This window comes from Eupeodes corollae, chromosome 3 (assembly GCF_945859685.1).
Source record: "Eupeodes corollae chromosome 3, idEupCoro1.1, whole genome shotgun sequence".
NCBI lineage: Eukaryota > Metazoa > Arthropoda > Insecta > Diptera > Syrphidae > Eupeodes > Eupeodes corollae.
In genome coordinates, this window is record NC_079149.1 from 84,176,187 (window position 1) to 84,196,528 (window position 20,342).

The 20,342-nt window shown below is 32.2% G+C and overlaps 1 protein-coding gene across 3 annotated transcripts in view; it reads left to right on the forward strand.

Moving 5' to 3' along the window:
- LOC129952802 (protein Aster-B) overlaps nt 1-19,511 on the forward strand; it is a 50,458-nt gene extending 30,947 nt beyond the window's left edge. Inside the window, exons 4-11 of one of the 3 annotated variants that reach the window (XM_056065634.1) lie at nt 425-653; nt 791-1,511; nt 1,577-1,829; nt 6,823-6,953; nt 7,013-7,209; nt 7,274-7,538; nt 7,633-7,753; nt 19,166-19,511. In XM_056065634.1, the coding sequence (XP_055921609.1) occupies nt 425-653; nt 791-1,511; nt 1,577-1,829; nt 6,823-6,953; nt 7,013-7,209; nt 7,274-7,538; nt 7,633-7,753; nt 19,166-19,237 (1,989 nt within the window). In that variant the 3' untranslated portion in view covers nt 19,238-19,511. Of the gene's footprint in view, nt 1-424; nt 654-790; nt 1,512-1,576; nt 1,830-6,822; nt 6,954-7,012; nt 7,210-7,273; nt 7,539-7,632; nt 8,760-19,165 lie in introns of those variants that run through there. The other 2 variants (XM_056065635.1, XM_056065633.1) reach the window with 2 other exon arrangements.
- The last annotated feature ends 831 nt before the right edge of the window (nt 19,512-20,342 follow it).

Consider the following 20,342-nt stretch of genomic DNA (forward strand, 5'->3'; position numbering starts at 1 on the left):
TACAAATACAAATACAAATACAAATACAAATACAAATACAAATACAAATACAAATACAAATACAAATACAAATACAAATACAAATACAAATACAAATACAAATACAAATACAAATACAAATACAAATACAAATACAAATACAAATACAAATACAAATACAAATACAAATACAAATACAAATACAAATACAAATACAAATACAAATACAAATACAAATACAAATACAAATACAAATACAAATACAAATACAAATACAAATACAAATACAAATACAAATACAAATACAAATACAAATACAAATACAAATACAAATACAAATACAAATACAAATACAAATACAAATACAAATACAAATACAAATACAAATACAAATACAAATACAAGTACGTACTCATAAAATTATTATTTTTTAACATTCTTTTAGGACTCTACAAGCAAATCAAGTGACAGTTCATCACTTTATACTTCTGGAGAAGCTGTTAAAACACCTCCACCATCGGAACCAATCGAAAAACCTAAAAGTGCATCAAAAATATCTGAACGAGCTAAAAAGAAATCGTGGTATAACGTTATTTATCCATCCTACAAATCAAGATCGAAAGTCTTTAAAAAACTCTTCAAAGAAGTTCCCAATGACGAACGATTAATAGTTGGTAAGTTAAAATTTGTTTTATTCCTAAAACCAAATCCTACATTTTAAAACATGTATAGCATACAAACAAAGCTTGCGGTACGTATGTACCTTTCGAAACAAGTTACTAAAACTATTATCCCTATTATTTGGTAACAGATTATTCGTGTGCTCTACAAAGAGACATCCTAGTACATGGTCGATTGTATGTTTCTCAGAACTATCTATGCTTTTATGCGAATATTTTCCGATGGGAAACGTATTTAACAATCAAATGGAAGGATGTCACATCCATAACTAAGGAAAAAACAGCTTTAGTTATACCCAATGCATTATCTGTCTGCACCGAAAAAGATAAACATTTTTTTGCATCGTTTACAACTCGTGATAAGGCGTTTTTAATGCTCTTTCGAGTATGGCAAAATACATTAATGAACAAACCCATGCTGCCGCAGGAAATGTGGCAATGGGTGCATAATTGCTATGGTGATGAATTAGGACTAACTACAGACGACGAAGATTACATCGATCCATTAACCATCGAGGATATTCCAAGAGAAGTCGACATTAGCGTATGCGAACAAAACACTAAAGATCTTCAAAAAATTACTTCCAATACAACGAGTAGCTCCGAGAAAGCTACTAGTGATACTAATAGTGGTGGAGGAACAGGAAGTGAAAAAGATAAAATGAGCTCAAAGGGGGCAACGAAACTCGATGAGAGTTTAGTTGAAGCCGAAACCATAAATGGTAATGGAGAAGGTACCAAACGAAAAGTTTCTAAAAATTCTCGCCAACGGGATGAAAGTTTGAATAAAAATTCCGAAACATTGCCTACGGATATGTCCGATTCAAGTGATTCAGAGGAGAATAATATTCCGTGAGTGTTTTTTTTTGATAAATTCATAAAGTAAAATGATTATATGATGGTTAATAATTCTATAGCTTTGTGAGTACGGTGGAATGTACATCTACACACGAGGGACGTCAATTAGTGCACACGATTCTTCCAATAAATATTGATACCTTATTCAATCTACTGTTTTCAAAATCAAAATTTTTGTTGGAATTCCACGAGAACAGAAAGTCAACTGATCTTTCACTTGGCGACTGGGTAACAAGTCCGACTGGTGTTAAAACAAGGACCGTCAACTTAACAGTCATGCTGGCACAATCGGTAGGACCGAAAAGTTCTAAGGTAAGTAGTTTTTATTTGATTTACGAAAGGCAGTTTATAAGCTAGTACTTGATTTTATATATTATTTTGGCTCTACGCATGTTTGTATCTCACTACCACAGAGAAAATATTGCATCAAACGCAACAAAAAATTGAAAACGGTATAACTTCCAAGCCAAGTATGAAATAATAAATAGTTCAAAAGCAATTTAAGTCGTACAGACAGGTTACAGGCAACGTAGGGGACTTTATTTTCAGTCAACTTCATTCTTTGAACGCAAAATAAAACCAAGGCAGTTATCATTTTTATTTGTATTGTGCGCGAGGATAGGACTAGAAAGACTGCGCATTGCTATGGGTGGGAAATATTGAGCCTAATAAAGCATTTCGCATTCGTGTAGTCCGACTGGAAAACTGGCTTTTTTCACTAGAGTATCATTGAGAAAATAATCGTCTATCATTTGTAAAGTTGTTTTTTCAATTCTTTTCAAAAGACTTAAGTACATTATTAGGGCACCAGCTTAAATATGAGAATTAGGATTTCGGACAAATAAAAGCCTTGTAAATAATAGGAGTTTTTATAAACTTCTTGCATCGATTGAACGCTGTTCAATCTCCTCAATGCAAGTACCAGATGTCATTAAATCAAATCAAACTGAAAACCTTATTTGACTATGTTTTATTTGCAAAAAGTGCCAACAACATTACTATCCATCATAAATTCTGTTTTGCATTGAAAACAAAAAGCCCTTATTATTTTTCCAAAAAGACAAAGAACCCCTTTACTCAAAAAATTAAATTTAATTGTGTGTTAAATAAATAAATTGAAAAGTTATGAAGTTCAGCTTTCACTTGAATGAAAAATATGATCAGCTGACATTTTGACATAAGTAGACTTGACTTCATTGGCTACGTTTAATCTCAGACGGATAGGGTATCCGGATACCTTTTTTGTAGTGTTTTGTGTGTAAAAGAAAAGTTGATCCAAAGCAGCTGGGAAGTTAAAGAAGGAATCCAAAGGTATCCTAGAATTTCTGGTTGAATTCGATGGCAAACAAAAATTAGTTAATTATTAAAATTATCCATTACTGTTCAATCATTTTGAACCTCGAAATCTAAATGTTTGTCTGAAAGTTATTTATATTTTTTGTCAGCTATCTCAATTTAGCTATCCAACTCGGTTAATAAGATATCTAAAAATTAACCTACGAAGAATACCCTATCTAACACAAGATTGAACGCAACCATTGCATTGTAAGGGAGTTTTTTCTTGGCTTGCATTCCAGTCAACTTTCTAATCTATAAACTGGCCTTAGGTTAGGTTGTATGCATCAGTTACGTTCCAGAAAACATCTCACTTCGATTTCTTTGGATCAATTATGCTGCCCAATAAGGGCAAAGAATTGAGAAGGGTAGGGGAAAATTAATGATGATTTAGGTTGAGGACCCTCCCTGAACCATCTTGATTTTTGGGAAAATTTAAGAATGTCCCTAGGTGGCAAGAACGACACGTCGCATGAGTCTTTAAAAAAGTAATTTCCTAATATTGACATTCTTAGTTTGGCCGTCTCCTCGTCCTCACATCCTTTACACCAGCGGTTCCCAATCTTTTTTAGTCGCGGAGCACTTTTTGCGTGATATATTTCACGCGGAGCACTTCGTTGCGAATATGCCATTTTTCGCAGATACATGTAGCAAATAAAATAACTTTTTTTAAATTTCGTTTATTTAATTGAATTCAGGAAACAGTTTCTGCAATGAAAAACACAATAATAATATTAACATAACTTAATAAGGAATTAGATGATTATATTATATGCATTATATGGAGTTTCTTTTTAGTGGGAATAATGTGCCTGCTTATTTTTGCATAAAGCTAAAAATCTGGTTGAATTTGGGACAACTGCAACTGTATATCAAGTTCTTCATCAAAACAGGATCTATATTTTGTTTTGGTTCCAACATATGCAGAGAACCCCGATTCGCACATGTATGTTGTTGCTTTTTGTGACAGTAAGCTGAACTCTTCTTTTAACATACACCAGAATTCTGCTAAAGGCTTCTTTGTTGCAAAAAGTTCTTTTATCGAAGAATCTGATGTCAGGTCAATCAAGTACTCAAACTGCACGGATGTCAGGGTAGGTAGCTTTTCCAACGCGGCAAAGTACGGGTTTATTACCCACATGTTTTCCTTTATGTTCAGGTGGAAGCTGGAAAATAGGTGGATATGAAACTCATTTAAAATATCATCGGGAATGTCCAAATCTATTTTTTCTTTAAATTCTTTGAGCATTGGAAAGCTGTTAAGGTTTCGATTTTTTATACATTCAGCCCAAAACTGGATTTTATTTTTAAATGCTTCTATTTTGTCACTGGCAAATCATTTGTTTGTTTAAATATATCTGACAGATATGCCAATTGAAATAACCAACGCTCATTGCACAACCTGTCCCAAAACAAAGTTGTCCTCAATTAGGAAGTTCTAACTTCAGCTCTTATTTCGAAAAGCCGCGTCAGTATTTTTCCGCGAGAAAGCCACCTTACTTCTGCGTAAAGAAGTAAAGACGTATGTAGACTACCGATGTCATCACTTTCCTCCAACGCCTCTTTAAGGGAGACCGGCGTTTTGTGTAGAACTCAATGTCTACTGGTGCATCCTTTAGCAATTTGCTTTATTCTTGCGACGGCACTGGACGTTTTTCTGTTCATGAACTTGGCACCGTCCGTGCATAACCCATGGTATGCCATTTACAATACAAAAATTGCGAAACAAATTAAAAATTTCACCATCAGTTGTAGTAGTTGGCAACGGCTTGCAGAAGAGCAGATCTTCCTGAAAGGACTGCAGTAATTGGTAGTGCACAGTGTTGATTCATCCATTTGCAGCGAAAATTATGTGACTTTTATTCGTAAAAGTAAGTAAAGTAGCTTTCACATTCTCCGCTAAGTCTCCGATTTGTCTTGATATTGTGTTAGAACGATGTTAACTAATTTGTTGGCCTTTTCAGCAGACAAATATTCAACAATGTCTTTAAAACATGGCTTTATTGAGTTTTCAGCAATGGTATGGGCTTCGGAAACTTACCAAGCAGGACGACATCAACACATTTTCGTTCACTGTCTTTGAGTGATAAGTACCTAATAATGGTTTGAGATTTAGGAAGTTCAAAATTATTTGAAATTTGTTTGGAGTAACCTAACCTATGCTGATTTTTTTTTAAATATGAATTTCAATTCGATGGCTGCGATCAAAATTACGAGATCAGAAGCCCATAATTAACTAGTTACTAGTCCGTCTTGGAATTTGTATATGTTTTCAAATATTTCTACTGATCACTTGGATATTCTTCGCGGAGCACACTTAAGGCAACCCGGGTCTACATAAACCAGTTGAGGCGGTAGCCATTCTAGTGGGTGCCCATTGAGCTGTGACCCGTAAGGATACCTATTAGTAAGGACAGCTGAGTCCTACTCAGTTGCAAAGTTTAAATTTAGTTTTACCTTTGGAATTATTGGTCACCTGCTATTTGCAATTTCATTGAAACTTTAGTGGATTTGTTCATTTACCTGGTCTTTTGGCATCTATATTATCATCGATATCATATGGCTTGGAATGGGCATTGATCCGTTTTTGGCCAATTTGTTTGCCTTTTCACTACCGTCAATGTTGCAAATATGGCCTTGATTCCTGCTAGGCGGTCGATAAATATGTCTATGCACTTGTCTTCCAAATTGTGGGAAGAAAAATCCTAAGCGGTTTCAGAAACCACCAGTACTTCACCTTGAAAGACACTGCAGTAATTTGGAAGCTTTATTGGTCTTTCTTGGGGAGGATTACATGAAAAGATGACTTACCCTATCTACTTCCCCGTTTTTGAAAAATCCATTCCTGTGACCAAATAAAGCCCTTTTCCAGCTACTGGCCTTACCTCAATCCCTTATGTCGATTGAACCTGTACATTCTATTAAAATTTACATCATTCAATTTTGTTTTGTTGTTGGATATCTCTTAAAAAATGCTATTCTTACCAAAAACAGAATTCCTATAGTGAATTGTCTAAGCTGAATGGTACAAAGTGAGGTCATTTGGTAACTTGACTGTACCGCATTTCAATTGTTGCTGTAGTCTATGCTTGTGCGACTAAAACTCAAATTTAACTGACTTAGAACTGATGGGGATGATATTGACCCATTAATAATGCCAACTATACAAAAACATCGCAAATACTTTCTATGACTAGTGAGTGTTGGAAGGTTTATTAAAGCGAGTCTTTAAGAGTAAGGGGGAATTGTATGTTCATGTGACCATGGAGGGAAACAAAGGCAAAAACGCATATATCTCTGAATTGCTTCAAGTCTTGTTATATGAACTAAGGTGACCACTTCATAACTATATTCAAATATAGGTCTTACAAATGAAACAAGGAGAATCTCAAGAACGTAAGGGTCATTAAAATCGAGACCGAACTTTTTTATGAATCCTAAGATCCTATTAGCTTTCTTAACTATGTAGTTCAAATGCTCATTAAAAGTAAGCTTGGAATCAAAAAACACCTAAATCAGAAAACACAGAGACTTTACTTAAATGACATGTATTAAACGTATAACTAAAATCAAAGGGGAAAATTTTTGTATGAATAAATAAATAAGCACGGCCGAATTTTGTATGATCGAAACCAAAAAAATAAATAAAATAGGACCTAAATGGCTTTCCTGAGGGACGCCAAAATTCACAACAAATTGATCTAAATACTCATTACAAAATACAACACAATATATTTTTAATTCCAATCTAAAAAGTTGATGTTAAAACCTTGATTGTTTAGTTTTATAATAATTGTATTGTGACACAACTTTTCAACGGCTTTACTAAAATCATTAAATACACAATCGGCTTGTCCACAGCTAAACAAAAGGAAGTGATGTTGAATAAATTAGTAACTTTAGATCTCCTTTCACGAAACCATGCTGATTATCACATTTAATTGAAGAATGTACAATAATATTTTTTCAGGTAACTGAATCGCAGGTGATGCGCGATTGTAGTAAACCCGGGGAATTGTATTCCATTGATATTGATAGTACCAACGCTGGAATTCCCTATGCTGATAGTTTTGGTGTTCTTTTACACTATTGCTTAGTCAAGTAAGTTAATATTAAATTTATTTAAAAAGCAGATCTTAAAAACAAAAACATTTATATAGAACTATTGACGATAACACAATGCTGTCCGTTCATGCGCAAATAAAATATAAAAAATCCATTTGGGGAGTCGTTAAGGGCTTCATTGAAAAAAACGCTTGGGCTGGTTTGGAAGATTTTTACAGTGCTCTATTACGTGCTCTCCAAAGTGAGACTTGCATACCACCAGCCAAAGGCAAAGGACGTCGACCTAGGAAAGGTATGTTGCTTAAAAAGAATTCCTGCTCTCTCTTCTAACAAATATATTTTTACTTTTGTTTAAGGAACAACTGCTGCTGTTAGACCTTCTGTGGAAGAAATTCCTCCAGTTGTTTTTATACCAGAAGTCATTGAACCAATTATTCCTATCCCAGTACAAGTCGTAAGCGAACCCACCATCAATTACAAATGGATGTCAATATCTGTTATTGCTCTGCTATTTTTACTGATTGTTATCAATGTGATATTACTACTTAAGTTATGGCGATTAGAGGACCGCATTCAAAGCGATCTCAGTACTCGCCTTGTGCCTAATCTATCTCAGATTAAGTAAGATTCAATGTTTGATGTCGTTAATTCGAACACATTTTGTTTTATAAATTTTTGTAAATGTTTCATTTTATGTTTCTTTTTGTATTCCTAGAAATCTACCAAACAATCATGAGGACTGGATTGATCTACTTAGACAGCAAGAACAACTTCACGATACGGAGCTAAAAAAATGGCACACGGTGCTACAAACTGCCATTGATCTATTAAAAAAGGTGAGCGTTGTTTGTCAAACAATTTATAAGAATGAGAAATTAAGTCAACATATAGAGGAAATCAATGATGAACTATAAACCAAAAAACAGCTAAACATGATAAGTTAGAATTAAATCAGTCTACGCGCAATAGCTTAAGCTAAAAAAGTTAAAATATTATGGCATGACACTTTTAAAGTCTTTTAATATGAATTCATTTTGATATGAACTTAGACTCAAATGTTCTCCAAGAACTGAAAATAACATGATAAATGTATATGTAAATGGTATAATTATTTAAATATTGGAAAATTTTAATATGTATGTTGTGATAGAATAAGAATTTTTTTTCGTGTAATAGACTGATACAAAATGTCTTAACCCATTCAAAAAACAAATATAACAAATGCACTGCACTCAATATAATAAACAAGTCCATAATATTGCCAAAACATATGTTTACTATCATATGTATTTATTTATGTTTTTGTAAAGAATATTTATGGAGTTAAAATTTTTAATCAATCACATATTTTTCACAAAAAAGATGGGTCTTGTGCTTGGGACAAGATATTTCGAATCTGGCCCAGGTTCTGTAGTCAAGACACTGAAAATTAAGTATATTTTATGGTAGGCTTCAGAGTTGGCAAGACAACCGATGCCATAGGGTACACAACGGAGGGTATGAACTCGCGATCGGGATTGATTAAGAAAGAGACTTATTGAATGAGGATCTCGGTCGGCGAGCCGATGGTAATATTATGGTAAAGATCTTTTAGGGTTTACAGATGTAGCAGAATATATTTTTATGATTTCATAAAATGTGCAATATTTTTTGTTTGGATTTTATTGTTCGCTTCAATCAAATGACATCGAATGTCCTCGTTCCTTATTTTCGTTATTTAGGTTATTGAAAACATTCAGAAATAAAATGATGTTGAACACTGCCCTTTTTAGGATTGTAATAAACATTCTAAAATAAGTTCCCCCAATTATCCTTTAGTTTTATGGTAAATATAAATATATCCATATAAGGTACATAAATATGTTGAGTCCTTTCTGCCAGATGACCGTAATTGGCAAACAAAAATTGTATCAAGAGCCACAAACAAGAGCTTACTTCTGGACTATGAAACCAGTTATGACTTATTTTATTATTGGATAGTATTAATTACAACATAACAAAAATTAATAGTAATAAAATGGTGGTTAGGGACCTTAAAGTTTATCACTCTTAAATAGTATTTATGTTTTTATGTATGTATGAGTAAAAAAAATATGAACGCAAAATACATTAAATATACCTATGTGTATTATTCTAAGCACTGCCTTAGTTTAGTTATATGTTTTGTTGAAATTATTGAAAGTGTTACACTTGCGCCTACATTAAATTATTATAATTTAATGCAAAAAAAAAAACATCTTTAAAAACTTAGCAAAAGAAAGGCACAACTGAAAAATGGGTCTATCTTTGTCTGCATAATACAAAAGTTAGCTTCTATCAATCGGGTTTTGCTATAATGTAGTATATACGAATTTGTGTTATTTAAATGTCTACATTTCTATTTATTATGTTTTTTTTTAACACAAAACGATATCTTCTAACATTCCAATTCAATTGTATTAGAATTTAGACACATAATTTTAAAATTAAATATTACTCATTTAGTTTATTTTTTTTTTTTTTATATATTATACGCGCACTCAAGGGGATATGAATACCCTTATCATGATAAATCACAGTGCGAGCAATTAAGAAGGGAGGATAGGATTAGAAAGGAGATACCGATGCACATTGGTTTTGAATGTCTGCATATTGTAATGAGTGGGAAACATTGAGTCTGGTAAAGCATTCCACATTCGTGTGGTGCGGCTGAAGAAAGAATCTCTCTACTTTACAGTACGTCCGAAATTAGGCTCAAGGGTAAACTGATGAGCATTCCTAGAGGAACGGGTATTACGGTTGAATTGTTTGAGGGGAGGAATGCAACTGGCTATTTCATTAGAGCATTGTTTATGAAAGTAGCGATAAAATAATGACAGGCATGAAACCTTACGACGGTGCTCGAGAGATACAAAAGTTTCAGTTAGACAACGGTCACCTATCATCTTTAGAGCTCTCTTTTGAATTCTGTCTAGGAGACTCAAGTAGGTTATAGGAGCACCTGCCCAGATATGGGAATTGTACTCGAGTTTCGGACGAATATAGGCTTTATAGATTATAGCCAGATCAGTAGGAGTAAAAAACTTCTTGCACCTTCGAAGAAAACCTAAACACTTAGCAGCATTTTTGGCGATGTCAAATATGTGATCACTCCACAACAAGTGGTTTGTAATGCACATACCTAAGACTGAAAGCTGTTCAGTCTCCTCGATGCAAGTACCACTCATGGATAGTGGCATAGGGGAAAGGTTACGCTTTTGTGACAGTAGACAGCATTGAGTTTTCGAAGCATTAAATTCTTCACGGTTTTTGATTCCCCATTGGACAATGCTGTCAAGATCAGAATTTAATGAGCTCATCATACGAATATGAAAAGCTGAGGGTACTGTCATCAGCGAAACAATTAAGTGGGTTAGAAGTTTCAGACAAAAGATCATTTATAAAAATAAGGAAAAGTGTCGGAGACAAAACGGAGCCCTGAGGCACACCAGCGTTTATTTTGTGAATATCAGATTTGAACCCGTCCAAGACTACTTGAATTGAACGGTCCGAAAGGTAATTTTTAACCCAACGAAGAGAGATTTGAGCTAGCTTAACTTGTTTTATGCTTAGACTTTGTATCTTACTTCAATTATTTGACATTTAGCATATGTGCAAATACACTCAATTTATCCTTTTTACAAACAGTTATTTTCAGAATTCGACAAGAAGATTTTTATTCCATGAGTGTCTGAAACAATTTCTTGTGATATTAGTGCAATATTAATCAGCCATTTTGTGGTAATCCCATTTAGATATAAATCTTCCTTAATTTTTAAGTCCAGCCTGTTAAATTTGTTTTTCAGAAAGTTGAGCACCAGGTTTTTTGGTAATTTTTTTAATTTTATTTAGGATTTTAATAGTTATTTTCTTGATGGGCAACGGCCTAGTTACTGATAAAGCTTCGGTTCTCATCGATCACCGAAGTCAGGCATTAGTGAGCCTCGTTAGTAAACAGCACCTACCGCGTGCTGTTGTCATGTTTTCTTTCTGTCTGTTGTTCTTTCTCTTCTGTCCTTCTGTCTTGTCTTGTTATCACCTTACATAGTCTAGTCGCTTAAGGTGCTACATTCTCTACTCTGTACATTTATGTTCTGAGTAGTGCGTAATGTAATGTACTTTCTTGATTTTTTAATCTCGTAAGTCAACTAAAAACGACTGAAATTATCTTTATAAAATTCGGCCTTCTATGTATTTTTGACTTGAAAGTAATGTTGGTCTAAATTTTCTTATTTTGTGGGCCTGTGTAAAATTAAAATCGCTTTTTATCATTATGACTGACTAAATGGTTCATAAATTTTAAAAATCAAAGGCAAACTTCCTCTGTCTGGAATTTAAAAACTCCTTGTTATTTCCGAAAGAAATCAGATAAAAATTAAAGACTAGCAGTAAATGTTCTTTTTAACCATTTTAAATTTTACTTTATTTGTTGTAAAAAATGGTGTGAATTAAAGCCGAGGGTTTTCCGATTAGTTTCCTCCAAAAGCCCTATTATTTTTAAGTTTATTGATAGGAATCTTTTAATCGCTTCATTATTATTCTTATAAGCTTCTTACTGCCTCAGTTTGATGATTTTATTTATAAATATTTACAATCGTATTAACTATATGATTTAAAGCGTTAAACGAAAAACAAATATTTTTTTAAAGTTTAAAAACTTACAATCAGCCCTATTCTGCTAAACGTTCACGTGAATGTTTGTATTTTGCTATCCGCCAGGATGAAAGAAATTGCCTGAAAATGCTTATAAATTGATAGCGAAATAAAATTTAAACAATTAGATTGCCTTTAGAAATCCAATAATAAATATTGTTAAAGTTTTGTTTTCAAAGGATGCACGATTTCAAGAAATATTTTGAAGTAAATGTAACGAATCATTCACGTGAATCGAAAGATTCGGACGAATCGTATAGCAGAATAGGCCTTAATATTAAAATCCTAAATTTGTATATTAAATTTAAAAATAAAATATTTAGGTCAACTTTTTAAAGTTAATAATGTTGGTTATTGGCATAAACCACCCCCAAAGCTATCCATGTCTCTCTATTTTTTGCTTCTTTGTGCTTATTTCTGATAGATTGTCACGCCATCTTTTATTGAATCGTTCATTTTTGGTCATGAAGTCTTGATACATGATCTGTCCAGCTCCCTTTCAGCCTTCTATTTATGACATCAATAATTCTAGTTCTATTGCGAATCTCTTCATTTCGTAACCTTTGACTTGGTCGTATGCTCAGGAGTTTTCTTTCCATTTTTGTCAGAGTTTTTGCAGTCAAGCTCATTGTTTGTAGTCCACAAGAAAGGATCGGTATAAATTGTGTCTGCACTTTGGTCCAATTGTAAAATATGTTTAAGGCTCCAGTATTGTTTCCAGCTATTTAAGATGATTCTGTTAGTTTCTTTATTTTATTGGTTCTTAAATGATTCATTGCTTTATACCGGAACAAGTGCTGAGCAGATATCCTTGTTTGACACCATTATCCGTTGTAAACCATTTTGAGAGCAATGAAGACCTCCCAGGCAGCTTTTAAAATACTGAATAAATTTATTAGATAAACACACTTGAGAGAGCTTATACAAATGAGCGTTCTTATTCATCGATTTCAAAGGCTGATTTGATATCAACAAAGAATGCACCAACCTTCTTGTTCCTAGCTCGAAAAGTATTGAAAGTATCCTCTTCAATATATATTTCCTTTAGAAATAAAAACAAGGACTTCTTTCTAGTAACGATGATTATGATTTAATAATATTAATTTAATTTTCATAAAAACATTTAACAAAAATTTACTTGAAACAATATATAAAAACAAAGTATAAATTAATTCAAAGTATTGAACAGTCTGAGAGGGCAGTTTCAACAATAGCTTTGAGAGTGAGAACAAATGTTGCCTATGTTTGACAACTGCCGAAACGTTGGGAAAGCTAATGTAACTTAATTGTTTCATTGCGAAAATTACAGCGACCAAAAAAGCCGACGGAAAACTATACATCCACTAATCACAACTGTTACACAAATTTGTCAACAAATTAACTCAATTATGGTTGAAATAGTTTTCCTTAAACCAGCTGGATATAAAGTGAGGATATTATTGACGTCAATCGACAATTCTAATATTTAAGCAAAGATTTCTCGATAGTTTTTCACTTATCTAAAGATCTTTTTTTGTGAATTGGAAAGATGACCGATTTTGTAAGGCTTTGTTCAAAAATATCACTTGACAATTTAAGTTTACCAGAGGAAATTCCTTCATTCCAAAACGATGTGTGTTTTGGATCGTTATCTTGTTGGAAGTTAAAGGTTGCTGATAAATTCAGTTTTTCTGCAGACTGACGCATATTTCTTTTAAGAACGTCCAAAAATGTCCACTTGTCCATGATTTTGTTAATAAATTCTCCGACGAACATTGGTTTCAAATTCAATTTAAAAAACAAGTAAATATAGCAGTGCATTTTTTGAAAACTTGATTTAAGAAGCCATAAATACAAAGTGTACGCTTAATTCTGTGTGATGAAATGTTGAGATAATGAAGTTTTTTTTTAATATTACCTTTTGTTTGTTGTTTAAGTAATGTCTTTTTATGTATTCGTAAGAAAAAATAGAAATTAAAAAGAATTTTCAAAAAACATTGCATCTTAAATTTGAAAAGTAACAAATAACTAACTCTCAATTGAGTGTACGCTCAATTTTGGGAGCAACTATATGTTCATTCTTTTCAAAGTTATTTAAATTGATGGCTAACTTCATTGCTTTTTATGCGTGTCTAGTGGCAGATTTGTATTTTGAAAATAAAACATAAACAAATCTATTGATTTATCGTTTTATTAGAAATACTAAACTTACAGACTAATCCAAATGTCTCCCGTCGCACTTTTCAAAACGAAGCTTCGTGTTGCGCACCTCACGATGCAGTCAACTTGATTTAATTGCGGTGATTTTTCGACGAATGCTTTCTTTTACGTTCCTAGAGTTCTGGGAAGTAGCCTCATAATAAGATCCATTGGGGTTAATTTGGTGGCAACGTGATGTCCCCAAATTCTAAAGGGACTCTCCTGTTGGAACCACGTGTGCGATGAGCTTGCAGGTTAAGCAAAAAAAAAAAATCATTATAATGCGTCGGTAATCGTCACTATCGACATTTGTCGCCTGTCCCCGAGCACTTATCCTAGGGCTATGCAATGGCTTTTGGTGTTTTAGTCGAGGGCCATGGGTTCTTGAAGCCCAGTAATGGCAGTTTTTTTTATTAACAAAGTCACTTTCTTTGAGTTCTTGAACGATTTGAATTTTGAATGGATGGAACTTTAAATCCTTTTTTAAAATTGTATGAATAATCGCTCTTGGAAGTCAAAGTGGGGCTGCACTTTTCCGAATCGAAGGTCGTGGATTTTGCATGTAAACTATCTTCAACAACTTTAATGTTTTTTGGAGTCCTTGAAAATCGACTGGACCCTAGACGTGAAGTGTTCATAGCCGAAGAAGTTTCGCGAAACCTCGCTCGGAACATAAATCTGCGCCCCAAACGCTGCAGTAAACTTGATTCAACTGCGCTGATTTCCCGAAATGTTTTCTTTTACGTTCCTAGCGTTCGTTTATTAACAAAATCACTTTCTTTAAGTTCTTGAACGATTTGAATTTCGAGTGGATGGAACTTGAAATCCTTTTTTAAAATTGTATGAATAATCGCTCTTTAAAGTCTCAGCGGCTTTTTCCGAATAGAAGGTTGTGGATTTTGCACGTAAACTATCTTCAACAACTTCAATGTTTTCGGGAGTCCTTAAAATTCAACTGGACCCTAGCCGTGGAGTTTTCATAGCCGAAGCAGTTGCGCGAACCTAGCTCGGAACATAAATCTGCCACCAGAAAAACTGTACAACTTCATGAGGTAGAAATATTTGTATTGTAACATAGCGCTTTCTTTTCGATGACATCTATTTCGATTATGAAATCGAAACTCGAACCTTCACTAAGATCAGTAGATGTTGTCCAAATATTCTTTTTAAAGAATAGTGTGTGTTCAAGGTTTTTAAGCGCGTAAATATTTTTTTACCAATTGATTTGAAATTGTCAAATAGGCTTGTCTAATTTTCATAATACAGAGTCTCATTATAATAATACTTGTCTGATAATCTATGATATTTTGTAATACATATTCTAACTATTTTCCTCTTAAATCTGTGCATCTGAAAAGCAACATTGGGGAAAATGTAAATATGAGAAAATCATTATTTAGGAGTGCACGAAATAATTTTGTATATACTATTAGTTTAGAATTTAGTGTCTTCAGTTTAATTGCAGCTTTTTTTCTGTTAAGGATCGCTATTCATGGATACGGGTTCAGTTTCATTCGTTCGTGAAATTTTACTTCCTTCACCTGAAGCTGCTACAATGTCGATATCTAAAAATCTATTATCGAGATAACTTAACCAGATGTATTTTAGAATCTCCCCACAAGGAATGTAATGGCTTAAAATTCACACCTACACTTAGTACTTAGAGTCTCCTTACAGCAGCCTAATTTTAGTGTTTTTTTTTGGAAAAAAGTACTAGATGTAAATGTAAAAACCTTCACCTTTATACCAAATTTAAAAAAAATTGTGATTGTGATTTCCAAAAACGCGTTATTAATATATTGTTATAGTAAATATTTTATCTCAAATCATAAAAAAGAAAGCTGCTGTACGGAGACTTATTGGACTATTTGTATAATTATATAATGGCTGTTTTGTATTGCAAGACGCATAAATTAAAACTGTAGCAGAGATGTTTGAACAACATTCACTCTCAGCCCTATTATGGTTACCAAATATCAACACGATATTTGATAATAGTTGATAATTATCAACAAAATTAATGAATCGGTATTATGGTGATAAATTATCAATATTTTTGATAAATAGTGAATTAAAAGATCTATTGTGAATAGCTTTATTGATAAAATCGGTATTACGGCTATCAAACATATTGATACCCATCAAATATTCTATCAGCTACAAAATCTTCGTTGACAAATGTATCAAACATTCGTTATTGGTAAAGAATTGTAATTTAAATACGATTTATAAAAGTTTTAATAATTTTTTTTCATTTTCAAACTTCAGATTAATAACACGCCGAATCTGATCTTGAGCGTTCAGTTTGTGGAACATGCCTAATGTATCAAATTATCGCAGCCTGTAAATAGTTTTTATTTATATACAGCTTATAAATTGTTAGGTATTTTTTGTATTGGCAACAAACATTTTAAAACGATGTCTTCGGTAGAATTGTTCTTTGAAGGCAACTATGATGAGGAAAGAAGTGTTATCACGCACGCCAAGATACGCAGGGCATTACGAGATGCTTCAAACCCAATGGATTTGGACGAAAATATGTAGGCAATAAGGTTTTCCATTTTTACTTTAGGTACTTACTGTGATTCGTTTCCAGATTCATACAAAATTTCCGACTTTCGAAACAAGCCTTCCTAGATGTATTCACCGATATTGACGATAAACTTAAAGCAATAAAAAGTCAACAATCTATCCCAAATATACTCAAGCTAGAAGCTGTTTTAAAATTCTTTGCTCAAGGAAGCTACCAATTGAGCGTTGGGAATGACTTTAATATTGGTCTTATTGGGTCCAATTATTTTTATGTGCGTACCATCGATAGCCCCGACCACATTTGGAATTCTATATTTTTCGAAGAAGTATATTTTTGCCCGACGTTCTTCAGCATGTGTAATACAATAGAAAGGGCTATTATAGTATAAATGCGATGCTTGTGAGTTTTTTTTTTACTAGGCAATAGACGATTATTATTTAGGTATTTGTTTTTTTTTTTTGTAAGGTTTGTGATCACTTAATGTACATCAGGTGTGTAAATGCAAAACATCCAGGGTACTCACATGATGCTAGCGTTTGGAGTATGTCACAGCTAAAAGTAAAGTTAGAAGGCTCGTATCGTAATGGAAGAACCAACTTTCGAATTCTTGGTGACGGGGGATATCCTCTTTCACCATACTTAATTACACCATATAGGAACGTTGAAGAGAGTTCCTTGCAAGCAAACTTCAATAAAAAACATGCACAGGGTCGAAATATTATCGAACGCACTATTGGTGTTCTGAAAAGTAGATTTAGGTGTCTTTTGCAAGCGCGAGAACTACATTACACATTATGCTTTGCTTGTTCAATTTCCAAAAGTTGTTTTTTTAATTTTAATTTGGTTTTTCTATCGTTTTCTTTATTTTTAATATTTTCTTTATATAGCTGCAACTTTTCTTTTTTAATTTTAAGTAATTCACTTTGTTTTTCTTTTTTTAAATTGTAAGTTTTTTTGGCATAATATTCAGTGTTTTGAATGGATGATTTCATGCTTTGTAAGTTTGTGTCGCTATTGCTCATTAAATTACTCATGTTGTCATAAAATTTTTCCTGCGCCGACGTTTGCTTTTCCAACAGAGCCATTCTTTCTTTTTCATTTGTGTCCTTAAATGTTGCCTTATTTTTTCGATTTGGATTTGTTGACGCTGCAATCACTTCTCCAACCTGCACGGCCGTGACTACTTCTTTGGTGTCCATTGCAGAAATTTCTCCGACTCCTTCATCTTCTTCAATAAGAAAACTTGTTGAATTCAATCCAAATTCAACACCTGGTGGATCAACGCAGGCAGGAAAATGCATAACTGCTTCTTCGGTGTCAGTCAATCGATGCAATTTATTGGACCCTCCACCGGTCGCATTGAGTTCAATTTTATTTTGCGAAATTTTTTTTTAATTTTACATTTTAAATCAGCCCATACCTAAAAGGTTATGAATAAAATTAGACAAATTATAAATTAATGAATTAAAATTAGCCAAATTAAAACACTCACTCTTTGCCACTTAGCTGAGTCCCGTTCTGGAGGCCCCAAGCTATTAAGTTCCAGAGCGATGTCTTCCCATTTTTTTGTTAGAACTGGCTTAGCACAATTCCAATTCCACAAGCCTTTCTAGTTGTTTTTTGTTGCTAACTATTCTACTCCTAAATAAACAAAATATTATTAAGAAAAAAGAGAAATTTATTTAATGAAAACAACTTACATTACCGCCGAAATTATTTATAAAACAAAACACAAGAACTCAGCACAAATGACAAACGTCAAACAGCAAACAAAACCTATTCACAATCGTATATTGATTAGTATTCACAACGGGTGAAATATTATCATTTGATACTCATAATACCAAATTATCAATAAATTGATAGAAGTTATCAGTTATCAAATAATTGATAGTTGATAGCCATAATAGGGCTATCTATGATGTGTTTATTGAAATAAAAAAAAAAACATTGATTTTACCTACCATATCCCTTGGTTTCAAATCTAATATTCTAATAACATTTTGACTTATGTTATTTATTGGCGGTGTCACGATGGTACTTCAGTGGCGAAAATACTTGGCTAACAGTTGTTATTTCCTTTCAGTCGTTCCACATGGTTTTTCTTTTAGTGCGTCACTCATTCTAATTTCATCTTTTGCAAAACAGTGTTCTTTAAATTCCACTAGCCATCATTTCTGAAATAGCATATTATTTTTCTTTTATCCAGTTCATTCCATTTTTAAAGTTTAAGGTTTTTCCTTTTATCCAGTTCATTCCATTTTTAAAGTTTAAGGTTATTTTTCTTTAGCACATTACACACTCATTCATTTTTGGGAATATAATTGATTGTATTTAATCAATGTATATCACGGTATAGACCAATTTATTATACAAGCAAAGGTAATGAATGATAGACACGTCTTAGTTCGACGACTCTTCACAACAGAACACATAAAATATTAAATTGTATAAACTAACTTGAATGGAACTTATTGTCAAAAAATAATACTACATCGAATGTTAAATAAAATTAACATAAAAAAAATAATTTATAATAAAACTTAGAGAAATTTCAACCCAATTCACTAGGCACAATTATTATTCTAATATTTATTTCATATGGCGAATTATATAATTTTAAAGTATAATGTGATTATTTTGTGAGACATTTAAATGTTTAAATTGTTCTTTTTTTTGTCAATAAACTTCAACGCCAAATATTTCTGAAATCATTCAAATACAATAATTTATTGCATTAATTCTTTAATAAATATGCATCTACACAAACTTCATTATGTAAAATTGAGTTTTGTTTTGCTTGTTGAATTTTTGTTTTTGAATACAATTATTCCAAATTGCATTTTTTTTTGTTCCTTTGTTCCAGACTGAGAACGTTTTGGCCGAACTCTTATATATAAATCTGTTCCAATCGACGAGGGTCGGTGCAAGCATTTAGATAAAAGCTTTAGCTTACTTCTCCTCTTCACGCAAAACATATAACATACATTAAGGAGTAGGTGCATTTGTGTTTCTTTTTATTCAAAACTAGTATTTTTTTTTAGTAAAAATGTATTTTTTAAATAATTTTTTTTTGTTGTAAAATTAGGTATATTATATTAAAAAGTTGAAAAATATTCAATTTTATTGTATTAGTGTGATTTTTCTGTAAAAAAGAATATTGTGTTTTTGTAAGCTGATAAACTGGTCAGTTAGTAATAAAATATAAAATATGAAATAAATAAATAAATGTGTGAAACATTATGAATGTAAAAGTTTAATCAAACTCAAAATGTATTATTTCTTTTTGTTTCTAGAAAGTATGGTAAATAAATATAATTATACATAAATGTAAACTTAAATTAAAATTAAAATGTCTTCTAAAGATGGTTTTTTGTATCTATCCAGCATAAAAAATAATGCTTTTTTATAATATAATAATAATATTTTTTTTTTGAGAAGTACAATAACATTTGTTTTATTTAAACTTATCACAGAACAAAATTATGTGGGTTTATCGATGCACGATTGTCTTTTAACTTTTTTGTTTCAGAAACCAACTCAGTGTAGATATTCTACCATGACTATATTATCTAAGTATTATCATTATCAAAATACGCATAAGACCTTTGCATTGTAATGCTTCGAAGTTTAATATACCTTATCAGTTCATGGTACATTTCTATTATTATACTCATGTACAAATTTTTGTAAATTTATGGTCTGAATTAATTAAAACATTGAGTGATTGATTGAACCTACATACATTCTACATTTATTTGAATTTTCTTATATTTGAAAATAAATGTAAATACTTAAAGTTTGCTGTGATCTACATATTTACAGTTGTGTTAATAAAAATAGCAGTGCTTCCAAATAAAACAAAAAGGCCTTCAATATCAACGTTATAATATACATTATTAAAATTCTAATAACAAACTAAAATATTTTATTCATAATAATAGAAAATAAGTACTATCGATTTTTAACGTAAGCTTTGCCACAGTAAAAACCGCTTTTTAATATTGGCTGTTCATAAAAAAAGCAGTGCATGACAAAATACT